This window comes from Alosa pseudoharengus, unplaced genomic scaffold (assembly GCF_046254945.1).
Source record: "Alosa pseudoharengus isolate Yale_2024_CS ecotype anadromous, Long Island Sound unplaced genomic scaffold, YU_APseudo_1.1 YU_APseudo_1.1_scf_27, whole genome shotgun sequence".
In the NCBI taxonomy this organism is placed as follows: Eukaryota; Metazoa; Chordata; class Actinopteri; order Clupeiformes; family Clupeidae; genus Alosa; species Alosa pseudoharengus.
Window position 1 is genome coordinate 178493 of NW_027468704.1, and position 12899 is coordinate 191391.

Genomic DNA, 12899 nt, shown 5'->3' on the forward strand with positions numbered 1-12899 from the left:
GCTTTTCTAGTTAATTTCTATGATTTTGGTAGAACTACTCAATAAGCCCACAAGCTAGCAAACATGACAAGCTAAAAGGACATATCCAGGTAAACGTTTGCCAATGGGTTGCATAGCCTACTCAAATGTCAGTAAACCAAGTAGGCCTTAATTAACTTACTTTCATAGCCTTGGTAGGTTAGCAACACCATGTTGAGAGATGCAAGTAAGCAGATCATTAACGTTAGCCTTCTATTTATTGTCATCAAAACTGCAGAGGAACGAACATGTTAGGGCAGTCTTTGGTGTCATATGCCAACGTGATCTCACGAGATGGCGTAAAATAGCACACCACTTTCAAAGCAATTTAGCGTGTCATGTAACGCCTTTCAGTCTTTTAGCGTGCGTGTCTTTTCACGCCCATAGAGCATCACAGTCCCGCCCCTCCTCCGAGAGAGCTTTGTTTCCGGAAGTAAATTTCCCATTCATTTCTCCCATTGACGTTTTGGAAAAATCCGTATCTAAAGAGTTTTAGAGCATGTCTTAGGCTAATCAGCTACGGCGTAACTCATAAGCATACAGCATATAATTTCGAGTGAAAAAACGACTGTGTACATATTTTTATTTCCGAGCGAAGGAACTACTCATCCCATAAACCACCGCGCCTCACTGAAAAATATATAAGCAGCACGAACCAGCGCAAAATCATTTCCAACCATGTTTCCAACCGGCGACAACACGCGAACCCTTTCCTCCAAACAATGATTTTTATATAGTTAATAGCAGTTATTTCAGGAGTAATCATGTAAATAATAGTGTTTTGGTATTGAATGTTATATTTACCATCGTGTATTTTATATCGTGTGTGTGAAACCGGTTAACGTTAGCAACATTGTGCAGTGCTTCATATCTGACTGCCATCCTGATGCATGGTCTGCTCTTGGACCACCATATTCAGTTTATTAACTTGCTGTGAATTATTACACAAAATGTTCATTACATGTACGAAGAAGTATTTCTAGGTTAATGATTGATGATGTGGCTTGTACAGTATGAAGGCTACAGTAGCCTAGCTAATGTTAACTAGCATTACCAACCTCCCTGCAAAACTCACCACACAACTTCGTAGGTTTGATAGGTCTGATAGGGATGCTGCCCCTTACAAAACCCACAAGCTGACCCTCGACACACAACAGTCAATAATGTGACCCGATTTAAAGTGGTTTTCACCCCTTTGGACACTCTTGATTTCGTCCTTGAAACAGTGAAATATTCACGGGGGCATGGACGGTTTGCTAACCATTTTACTGCAGTGTCTAGCCGGTGGTAGCATCCAGCCTGTGCTATCAGCTAGCTAGCTAGTTCAAAGGTTTAAGTACTTAATGGGGATATACAGGGCTTTTCAAGCCTCGACTAAGTTGATGTTTCATATAAACAACAATTCATATTCATAGAAACAACAAGGTCACTAAAACATAATATATTTCATACCTGTGTTGCAGCATGTAGGCTAATGTTAGCAGCATTATAATGACATTCTAATGTCTGAAAGGCTAATTATTAGCCTGTCGGCTAACTGAAAAGTTAAGTGTTCAAACTAGCATTTCCAGTGTTCTATTTGATGGTGTATTGGCCCTGACTAAGTTCGTGTGATATATAAACCACAATCCTTGTTGATACAAGTACCAATGTTCGTCTAGAAAGTTTTTATTCACATTAAGAATTTCGCCATAGGCAGTAAAAGACTCCGCCATCTTTGTCAATAATTTTAGCTGATAACGTTTCAAACTATGACCTTAACGGCCTTTCCACCAATCAGAGGCATCACTGTGGGATTGTGGGATTGTTCAGGATTGTGGGTAATGAAGTACTTATCCAAGACATCGCGAATAAAAGACATTTATCTCAAAACAAGGTTAGTGCCCCGTGAACTTTTGGCGTCTATATGATCATACACAATCGCTTAGTACAGCCGTAGCTGGTTTTGAGTCTACCATGTGCAGTTAAGTTTTTATGGCTAATACCCGAATTGTCAATGGAGGAATTGCATTGAATTCTTACTTCCGGAAACTCCTGTGGGCGGGACTGTGATGCTCTATTGTGGATCAATGACAGCCTGTTACGGCGTGTCATTTGACGAACTAGTAAAAAGATATCAACCCAGCTTCCATCCAGCTTGGAGAGACATTTCAAGGTAAGACGTCAATCGGTTGTAATGATTACAATTACATTGTACTAGCCTATATTACATCATATTTCCATTTTCTCTCCCCCATAATTTTGCAAAATTGTAAGATTAGTATCGTTAGGTTTGTTAGTACTATCGTTAGGTTTGTTAGCCTCTATTCGTTGTTTGGTGTATCAGCTAAAGTTAGGAAACGTTAACCGTTAGCCTAGGCTTGCTTGCAAATAACCTAACGTTACCCTACAACACACATAATTAGTAATGTTGAAGTTGTTGAATAGCATGATCTATATAGGCTAATCTATAGATTGTATACATATCCTAATAAAGTGCCATTATAGGTGGTAGGTTAAGGTGTTGTAATTTTAACTTTGTTAGCAATAGCCATGGTAAGGCATGGCATGTGCAATCGAATGTAATCCGCAGATGAATGCGCATAATATAATAACCTTAGTCAAGTGCTTTTGTATTTGAGCTAGCTTTATGCAATCTGTTACAGAGTTAATACAACTACATGTAATTAATAATGTTTTGTGAATACAGTAATAACGTTTTCCTGATGTCCCAATTCAACTTAATTGATAGCAGCTGTTGGGACCCCCCCCCCCCCCCCCCCAATTCTCTCCAATAAATGATGATAAGTACATTAAAGATGAGAGTGAGTGTTAGGTGTGTTAATACTTAATGTGAATTCATTTAAGATGCAAGCAAGAACGAGCAAACGACTCTCTAAATTTAGAGAGAGGAGTTCGACCTGGGCGGAGGCCACTAGGAGAAATCGCAACGTCTCCCATGTGGTCAATGATGCGCATATCATGGTAAGGTACAGCTGTCCAGTTGATCTTTGAATGTACAATATATCTGAGTGCATTCCAAAAATATATGATTTAGGCTACTTAGCTAGGGTAGATATGGTGGTTGCTATGCTAAATAAAGTGGTAGCTATGCTGGTTGCTAGGGTAATCATTTTGGTTGAGAATAAGGTTGTGGTTGCTAGTTTTTCCTTCACAGTTTTTTGTGTGGGTGTCTCAGAGATCCCACCTTTGGAACAGTTGTCAGGGGCCTCAAGCCGGTGCCGTGCGTCTTGGTCCCATCCCTCTAGCTCCTAGCGTTACCGCGCCAGAAATGGGAAACCTTGTACGCTTTGAACCATTTATCTCCTTCCGGGAATAATCCACCGACTCAAAACTGAACCTGGCTTGTTTGTGATGTCCTGTTGTTCAACATATTCTAATTTCATACTGATCAGACCAACATAAGTGAGTTTTTGTGGCTAAAAATGGCTAAACATTAGCAATTCCACTGCTTTGTTATTTTGCATAGCAACCACCATATGTACCCTAGCAACACCCAAGCAACCACCTTAATTACCATAGCAACACCCTAGCAACCATCTTAATTACCCTAGCAACCATCTTAATTACCCTAGCAACCACTTGTATAATGTCAAGCTAGCAACCACCATAGCAACCAACATGCTTACCCTAACAACCACCATAGCAACCGTGTTATTTTAATAGCAACCACCATATCTACCCTAGCAACACCATAGCAACCATTCAAATTACCCTAGCAACAACCTAGCAACCACCACAATATGAACATAGTAACCACCATAGCAACCACGGTATTTAGCATAGTAAACGCCATATGAACCCTAGCAACGCTATTACTGACCTCACCATCATATGTGTGTTTTTTGGCTAAAAATGTAAAAATGGCTAAATGTTAAATAGTCAAAAAAGAATTTTTTGCAGACACATTGCTTTGCATTACAGCTAGAGGGATGAAACTTTGCATGCTCCATGTGGGTCATGTGCAGAAGGTCTGACTTGAATTTCAGCCTTGTAGCTCCATGCTACCACCCACAACTCCACCCCTGAAGTGGGAGTGGTAAACTTTTTTTTATGTTTTTCCTTCACAGTTTTTTTGTGAGTGTCTCAGAGATCCCGCCTTTGGGAGAGTTGTCAGGGACCTCAAGGCGGTGCCTTGCGTCTTGGTCCCATCCCTCTAGCACCTAGCATTACCACCCCAGAAGAGAGAAACCTTGTACGTTTCAAACTGTTTATCTCCTTTCGGGAATAATCCACCGACTCCAAACTGAGCCTGGCTTGTTTGTGATGTCCCGTTGTTCAACATATTCTGATTTCATACTGATCGGACCAACATAAGTGTGTTTTTTTGGCTAAAAATGTAAAAATGGCTAAACGTTAGCAATTCCACTGCTTTGTTATTTTGCATAGCAACCACCATATGTACCCTAGCAACACCCAAGCAACCACCTTAATTACCATAGCAACACCCTAGCAACCATCTTAATTACCCTAGCAACCATCTTAATTACCCTAGCAACCACTTGTTTAATGTCAAGCTAGCAACCACCATAGCAACCAACATGCTTACCCTAACAACCACCATAGCAACCGTGTTATTTTGCATAGCATCCACCATATCTATCCTAGCAACACCATAGCAACCATTCAAATTACCCTTTCCTTCGTTTACGTTCACCATCTAAAAAAGACGCGCAAGTCAACACTGCGCTGACAGTTCAAGAATCAAATCGCGTAGGCTACTAACCTGACAATAGCCAGATGAATGTCGTTCCGCTTAGCTCCGCCTAGCTTCACTCACATCCATCTGGGACCTCTTCCATTGAGAGTGATTTCTGCAACCGACTTTATGGTTCAGCCAATCAGGAAATTCATCTGGCTATTGTCAGGTTAGTAGGCTACAGCCAGCAGCTCCGTAATAGTCAGGTGTGATGAAATGCGTTCATATTCTACTTTTTATGTCATAAACACTGCATGCCTATGAAAATGCTTTGCAGTAGGATTGTCCGATGGTCAAGCTGTTGCTTCAATTTGTGTTTTAATTTATGCGACACGCCGATGCTGGGTTCATGCAGTTTTGCGCAAGTTTAAAATGTTTAGCCGACTGCATAATTCAATTTTTGTACAATAAGTTCCACTTTTCATGTCATGAATGTAACATGCCTATGATAAGGCTTTGAAGTTGTCCAATATGGTCAATCTATTGTGTTTCATGTGACACACCGAAGCTACATTCATGCATTGTTTTAGCCTAGAAATCTAGACGCACCCTAGCGGCGGCAAATTAATTTGCTCAGCCTGTACGTCTAGTACCAAACCATAGGGATTTCTATTGGCTGACGCCGTGGACGTCATCCAATCACAGCGCTCTATTTTGTTAGAGTGTCTTAAGGCGGGCTTAACAGGATAACGACAGTCCTGCGACAGTGAACAACAAGGAAGGTGGCTATGGCGAACGAAGAGCGGTTGTTTGAATCGGCGTTGGCGTCAACTTTGGAGAAGTTGGACTTGTGCTTTTCTTTGAAAGTTGAGCAACACAATGCACTTAAGTCATTCCTTTCGAAGAAGGATGTATTTGCCGTTTTGTCGACCGGATACCGATATGGTCGTAGCGCTGGCCTATTGCATGCCTAGGCAGTTTGAAAGACAATTCTCTGCCCGCCCCTTGGATTAAGCGAGGTGAATGGTTCGATTCCAGACTATACATTTCAATGATATAGGATGGCCCGCCAGGCTAGCATTGTTTTGCTCCAGTTGAAAATGTTTCTGCGTAATTTGTCAGCTGTGATCAAATGCCTTCAATAAATTCCACTTTTATGTCATAAATATAACACGCCTATGATTAATGTTTGTATGGCCACCCATTTGAACATTTCTGGCTACACTACCGAGAAGAAAATCTCTTAACTCATTGAGTGTCAAAAACGTAATATTACTTTTTTCCTTCCCATGCGTTGAGTGCCAAAAACGTAATATTACGTTTTTAGCTTTTTTTTTAAATTACGAAACTAGACACTCTAACTCTCTAACTCTCAGACCTTATATGTGATTTTGGGAACTCTGTGATGAATGGAAATGAAATATATGACGATCAATAACTCATGAAAACGCACAATCTGGACATTTTATCTGGACATTTTATCATAACTCGGTTGCCGCTTTGGGTCGAATCAGTGACGCTTGCACGTCATCTCAAAACCAGGACATTTTCATGGGTCTATCACTAGGTGGCAGTCTCGCCAGGTCTCGCTGATCACTTCCCGGAAAGTTTACAGGCAACACTTCATATTTCATGAAAGACGTTATATCTCCATTTCTAGAAAAAAAACAGCGATTTTGATAAAAACTAGCCACTGTTTAGCTTGGGATTTCATGTGTTCATAGCTATAACACAGAATATGCTGTGGCTGTACAAAAATCATCAACAATGGTCTAGATTGCTGGCACTCTAGGACAAAGCTTCCGAAAACAGCTTGGCATTCAGTGAGTTAATCTCACGTCTTGACACTTGCAGTCAGATGGGCTAACGTAGCCTACTACTCCCCACGGGGGAGGGGTAACTATTGATACATTTTTAAAAATAAATCGTTATCAGCCAATAGGGAAACTGCCAGAAACAACAAGCAACAACGCTTTAAGCTGGTAAGTGAGACACATCGATGAATGCACTTAATGCAGAATCACCACAGAAAGCGTTTATTTGATTTTTCCGGTGCTATTGCTCCCGTTGCTTCCCAGTTGCGTCTCTTTCAGTGATTTCGCCGACAATGACACTGCAGCCTGGCCTGCATTTATGCGCGAAGCCCGTTAGTTTTGCTCTTTTTTGACGCATGCTGGCAAAATAAGGCACTGCAATGTAATTTCAGTGACTGAAGCTCTCCAGAACGTTTGTGGTTCTGCATTGATGGATTTGCGAGATCTCGCAAAACAAACTCAATATCTTGTAAAACAAACTCAAGATCTCGCAAAAGAAACTCAAGATCTCGCAAAAGAAAGTCAATATTTCGCAAAAGCAACTCGAGATCTCGCAAAAGAAAGACAATATCTCGCAAAAGAAACTCGATCTCGCAAAAGAAACTCGAGATCTCGCAAAACAAACTCAAGATCTCGCAAAAACAAACTCAAGATCTCGCAAACCTAGTCAATGTTTGTCCCAAGTACAATAAGACCAATAGTGGCAAAATATTGGGCAATTTGTCTGCAACCCGCCAGCGGACCACCAGAGAACCGATGAGCAAAATGCCAGCAGACCGCCAGCTATGCCCCCAATGGACCGACAGTGGTCCGACAGCCTCTTGCTATCTGGGATGTTAAACTGTAGCCTACCCTATAGGTACAGACTACTTCAGATCAGGTCACTGAACGTTTCTTAAAGACATGTCAATCAACACTGATTTTGACACTGAGCACGGCAAAACGCACAGCCCAGTTTAGGAGACATTTAAAGCAAGACCAAAGAACTTTCCCTCTGTCGCACGCATGCTTTTTGTTTATCCAGCACCGGCTTTGCAAATAACGATGTCCACAGACAAGGTAGAATATGTTGCACGATTTATGAAAGTACAATGTATTGCGACATCAGATGCAAGGCAAATTTGTAGTTTCTTGTCTCATCCCATTAAACTACAGATCCGCTACCCGATCTGGCAAACTTAGCCTACATAGTACGGTTATAGCCGATAGAGGGCCGCAAAGCGAATGCAGAAGTGCCGTTCACCCTGTTACAAGTTGATGAACGACTGAAATGATTTTGGAAACATTATTTTAGGGTACAAAAAACTCGTTGGTGTTGCTTTAACTCCTTAGTTATTCACATTAGCCTATACTGATAAGGTCGGTGTATTTGCTTCACCTTTTGCCAATCTAGAACAAGTAGCCTACAGCACGATATATGTATGTAATTTATGTAATTAGCATCTCTATATTTTCTCAGAAATAATGACTAAGGTTACTACCTTAAGTTGAATCTAGCCAAGAAACTCTTAGCAAAATGTAAAAGTAGGCCTAGTCTGGTATTACAGGATAAATGATGTAGTGGTACATACATTGTTGTTTGTGACGGTTCCCCGGTAAATGCACGAGGATAGTCCATTGACTGCGTGAGCATATAACTGGGTACTGGAGAGGGTGGTCTGGCATGATGAATGCTGAAAGAAACCAGCAGTTTAAGAATGTCAAGAATTTAGGGGATGAAAAAAACCTTAAAGCAGCAATCAACAAGGTAACAATTTGTAGAGTGTTGACAGTAGTCATTTGCTTGTGTACAGGGAAACGATTGCACTATTGACACCAGTGACACCGTTAAACTCTAAGGTTGTTATTGTGGCCACTTAAAAAACAGAAGCACCCAGAATAAGCAGAGATATTCCATGCCAACTCAAAGCTTTAGTTCAAAACTGGAGTTTCAATGCATATAATGTGTCAATCCAGGACTGCACATGTCCACTATGTGTCTGGGTCCCCCCCCAGGATTGGATTGTGGATGTGATTTCCTGCATTCTGGTGCATTTTGGAGATGGCCAATGCCTAGGCCTACCAGTTTTTTTTTGTATTATTCATTTATTTCATGTCAATAGCCTACTGAAGTACAGAATTTATTTCAAAAATATAGCTGCAAGCAGCAATGTGGGGGCCAAGCAGACAGCTCAGCAGTCCAGATTTGCCATGCAACTCAATGCCGTGGCATCAGGCATATAGCATTAAGCAGTCACAGCAAGTTCCATGTCAAACAACCCAAGATTGGCTGAGTTACAAGGTCAAGTTTCACATCAAAACATAACTGATTTTGTGCGGCTGAACCAGGGCTGAGTGTCGCCGCCCCCTCAGCCAGGCAACCCACCGCCGCAATCGCCCGTGCCCGTCCCACCCTGCCCCAACCTTGCACGCACGCTTTAGAATTAACTGGATTGAACTCGCCGTCATCAGTTTCACATCAAAAATAAAAGATTGATTGAGATATGATCATGCTTGCTATGATTTCAATGCCCATAGAGGTCAAAGGTCACCAAATTATTTGTGCATCATCAGGATGAACCATACGGTTCTATGGGCTGCCATTGACCTCCATTGCAGAATAATGCAGCAACTACAGGCCAAAATACATTTTTGCCAATTACAGAGCCCCCTAGAGGTCAAAGGTCACCAAATTTCTTGAGCGTCCTCCTGGTGGGTCCTGAGGACCATGTACTAAGTTTGGTTTTGATACATGAAAGCGTTGCTGAGATATGAGCTCACTTCCTGTTTGGCGGCTTCGCCGCAAATTTCGATTGGCTGTTACAGGCGAACGCTTCTATCAATTGTTCCAGAAAAAAATACACTGATAAGGCATGGTCTGAAGATGGTCTCTGCCAATTTTGGTGAGGATCAGCTGAAATTTGTGACTTGCGAATACTTATTCGTGTTTTTGATTAAATCCAATATGGCGGCCAAATCAATTATGGTGATGTCACAAGTTGTCCTCTGTTGACCAAAGGACCTTCCACAGTATTGTCAGACACCACTAGTGTGTTTTAATTCTAAACACAACAGCAGCTACAGGCCAAAAGGCATATTTCTTAATTACAGCGCCCCCTAGAGGCCAAAGGTCACCAAAATGTTTGAGCGTCCTCCTGATGGGGTCAGTAGTCTATATACTACGTTTGGTTATGATACAAGAAAGGGTTGCTGAGATATGAGTTCACTTCCTGTTTGGCGGCTTCGCCACAAATTTTGATTGGCTGTTACGGGCGAACGGTTGTATTTCCGAAGACAAAAAGTAATTCCTGAAAGTAGCGTGTTCTGTAGATGATGTGTGTGAAGTTTGGTGTCGATTGGACAAAATTTCTGACCAGAGAAGACATTTTAGTGTTTTTTATAAAATCCAAAATGGCGGAAAATCCATCATGGCGGAAAACGACGTCATAGGGTGCGTTGAACTCGGCTTGGCCCAAGGAATCCAACGATACCACATTTTTGACAATCGGCCATACGGGTCAGAAGTTACGTGCGTGAACGCAAGTCCAACTTTGGCCTGTTGGTGGCGCTAGAGCGCTGGAGGTGCCGACATGAAACTTGATGAAATGAATCATTGGACTGTCTCCAATCAGTGTGCCAAATTTCAGAACTTTTTGCCAGACGGTTCTATAGGCTGCCATTGACTTCAATGGCGGAATAATAATAATAATAATAATAATAAGAAAACTAACAATCACTATGGTTGCCTCGCAGCTTCGCTGCTTGGCCCCCAATTTATTTCATATTAATATGGAAGAACAAAAAAATGCAATAAGAAAAGGCCTATCTTTGGACTTTTTAGATAAAAAAAATAAAATGCTAAATTGGTGACAATTCAAAGGGTGTCTCGGCTAAACAAATACATAATGGGCTTTTCAACTCCCACCACCCAGTTGATATGGTAATAAGAAAACCCCTCTGCCCTAAATTGTACTTTTTTCCCATAATATTTGAACATAAAAATCACTACCCTTTCCCTGTATGACTGAAAGAACAAGTGTTTTTCCATGTCTTTGCTCATCTGTTCACCACATCCTTTGTCTTTTTCTTGCTTTCCCTTGTGAGTGTCCGTGTAGTGGATTTCCACCATTTTTTTAATTTTTTAACAAACAAGTATGTATTTGAAAACAATGGTAAGATCACACTATGTAAGTAGCAAAAAAAATAAAACCGAACCGTGACCTAAAGTACATACTGAATCATGATGTTTGTGTACCATTACACCCCTACACAGTGGCGCCGGTGTTCCAGTTTAGATGGTGAGCAGATTAACTGGTGATATTTGCATAAAATCAGTGAATATTCAACAAGACCCTGCCTACTTCTTAAGAGCGTTCTGCTCTGCCTCCGCCTAGTGCAGGTTCACATTTTCACGAAGTGTTTGCAAGTGAGACAATATAACAGATATCGCTGAAAACATCACCAGTGTATGTCTAATATATGTCTGTTTAAGCATTATCCACACAAATATGACACATACTGAATGAATGGACAAAAATAAAACTAGCGATCTAGCTGGGATTCGAACCACGCATGGACAAGAAAGTTGATTGGATTAGCTTCTACATCGTCTGTACCACTACACTACGAGCCGCTGAAATTGATGCCAGATTTCTATGTAACTGTTAGTCAAAGTTAACACAGGTTAACATATGTGAGAAATATACGCCCATGTTAACTGGTGCTATCACAATTTAACATGGGCATATGCAAGCCTCAAAACAACCAAAATAGTTTCATCTTTGCCTCACATACCAAAACCTAACTGATGTACAACAAACTGGCATGTCCCACTAACACTTTATTCTGTTTTGGGGGTTAATAATATGAAACACGTCAGTCATGTGCAAAAATTATCATAACTTAGTGTCATGTCTCGGTGAAGTTATGCGGTGAGCTGTCTATTGATTTGAAGTGAACACATGAAACTTATTTTCTCCGAATTAAATATTATTTAATTTGATGGTCCTAATTTGACGACACAAAATGGTTATCATGGTAGCATATATTACAAAACTTTGATGTAGCTAGAGAGTTTGATGACAGATGTTGCTGTTTCAGATTCCCACGTAGCCTAAATTAGAAAATAGTTTAGCCTACTTACTGCTCGTTCAGCAGCCTGTTGCAAAACATTCACTTAGCCTAGATGTTTGCTATAATGAATATCTTGATCGATTGACAAATAAGCTGTCACAAGACAACATAGACCTACATTCATTTAATAGGAACACCATGCTACTGCATAGATACAAAAAGAAACAGTGGTGCAATTGGTTAGCAGGGTGGACTATTACTGCTAGCTTGCTATTTTAGTGAGCAGTTCGAGGGCCAAGTGATCTTCATAATTTTTGCGCATTATAATCAAGATGTGTGTTTCTGCACAAAAAACGAGCAACGTCTGATGGGGTCATTTGTTACTGTTTGTGATGCAAAATTACTGAGGCAAAATTCATCTGCATTATTCAAGGCATGCATTCGCTGTGTTTGCTCATGTTATAGGCTATCACGAGTTAACATTAGGGTTGCCAACTATGAGAAAATAAAATAAGGAACATCCCGTGCGAAACCGGGCGGGGAGTGGGTGGTCGTCAGATGGGGGGTCTGGGGGTCCCCCCCCAGGATTGGATTGTGGATGTGATTTCCTGCATTCTGGTGCATTTTGGAGATGGCCAATGCCTAGGCCTACCAGTTTTTTTTTGTATTATTCATTTATTTCATGTCAATAGCCTACTGAAGTACAGAATTTATTTCAAAATTTATTTCATATTAATATGGAAAAACAATAAGTAGTCTGCAATATATTTCATTTATTTCTTTGGAAGAACAAGAAGTGAGAGAATGACAACAATTAGTGAAAATATTATACTGTACAATACAGTGAAATCATTCTCGTGTTGTCATGGAACCGAGCGGAAGTTACCATGTGGCCAAAGAAGCAGAGGCAGTAGTGAAGATGGACAGCAATTTATTATTCGGCTTGGATCGAACAACCAAGCAGAAGAGTCCATAGAAAAATGCACAGAAAAAAAACGTTAATAATAATCTTCCAAAATTGCGATATTGAACCAGTATGAAAAATCTGAACCAGTATGAAAAATCTGCTTTAGCATCTAATCTTGCGATATTGAACCAGTATGAAAAATCTGCTTTAGCTTCTAATAAAAATACAGCGGCATTTATTTATTTATTCCATTTATATTTCTTTTGCTCCCTGGCAGCGGCCAGTAGTTGCTTGTCAGGAATTACGGCACTGTGAAACTGAGCACAGGCCATGTCGAAATTGAGGTTAGCGGAGTTTTGGACGTGGCCATTGTTAAATTTTTCTCGTAAATCTCGCGCCTGTTTTTGACAGCGTTGCCACGATACATGATAAACAATTCATGAAACAACCTATTACAATGCGGAACAGC

At 40.7% G+C, this 12899-nt stretch overlaps 1 protein-coding gene across 2 annotated transcripts in view; it reads right to left on the reverse strand.

Moving 5' to 3' along the window:
* The window catches only part of LOC143099283 (uncharacterized), a 107027-nt gene that overhangs the window by 72014 nt on the left and 22114 nt on the right, over positions 1 to 12899 (reverse strand). For both annotated transcript variants that reach the window (XM_076262379.1, XM_076262380.1), the window contains one exon: positions 8043 to 8144. In XM_076262379.1, the coding sequence (XP_076118494.1) occupies positions 8043 to 8144 (102 nt within the window). The remainder of the gene's footprint in view (positions 1 to 8042; positions 8145 to 12899) is intronic.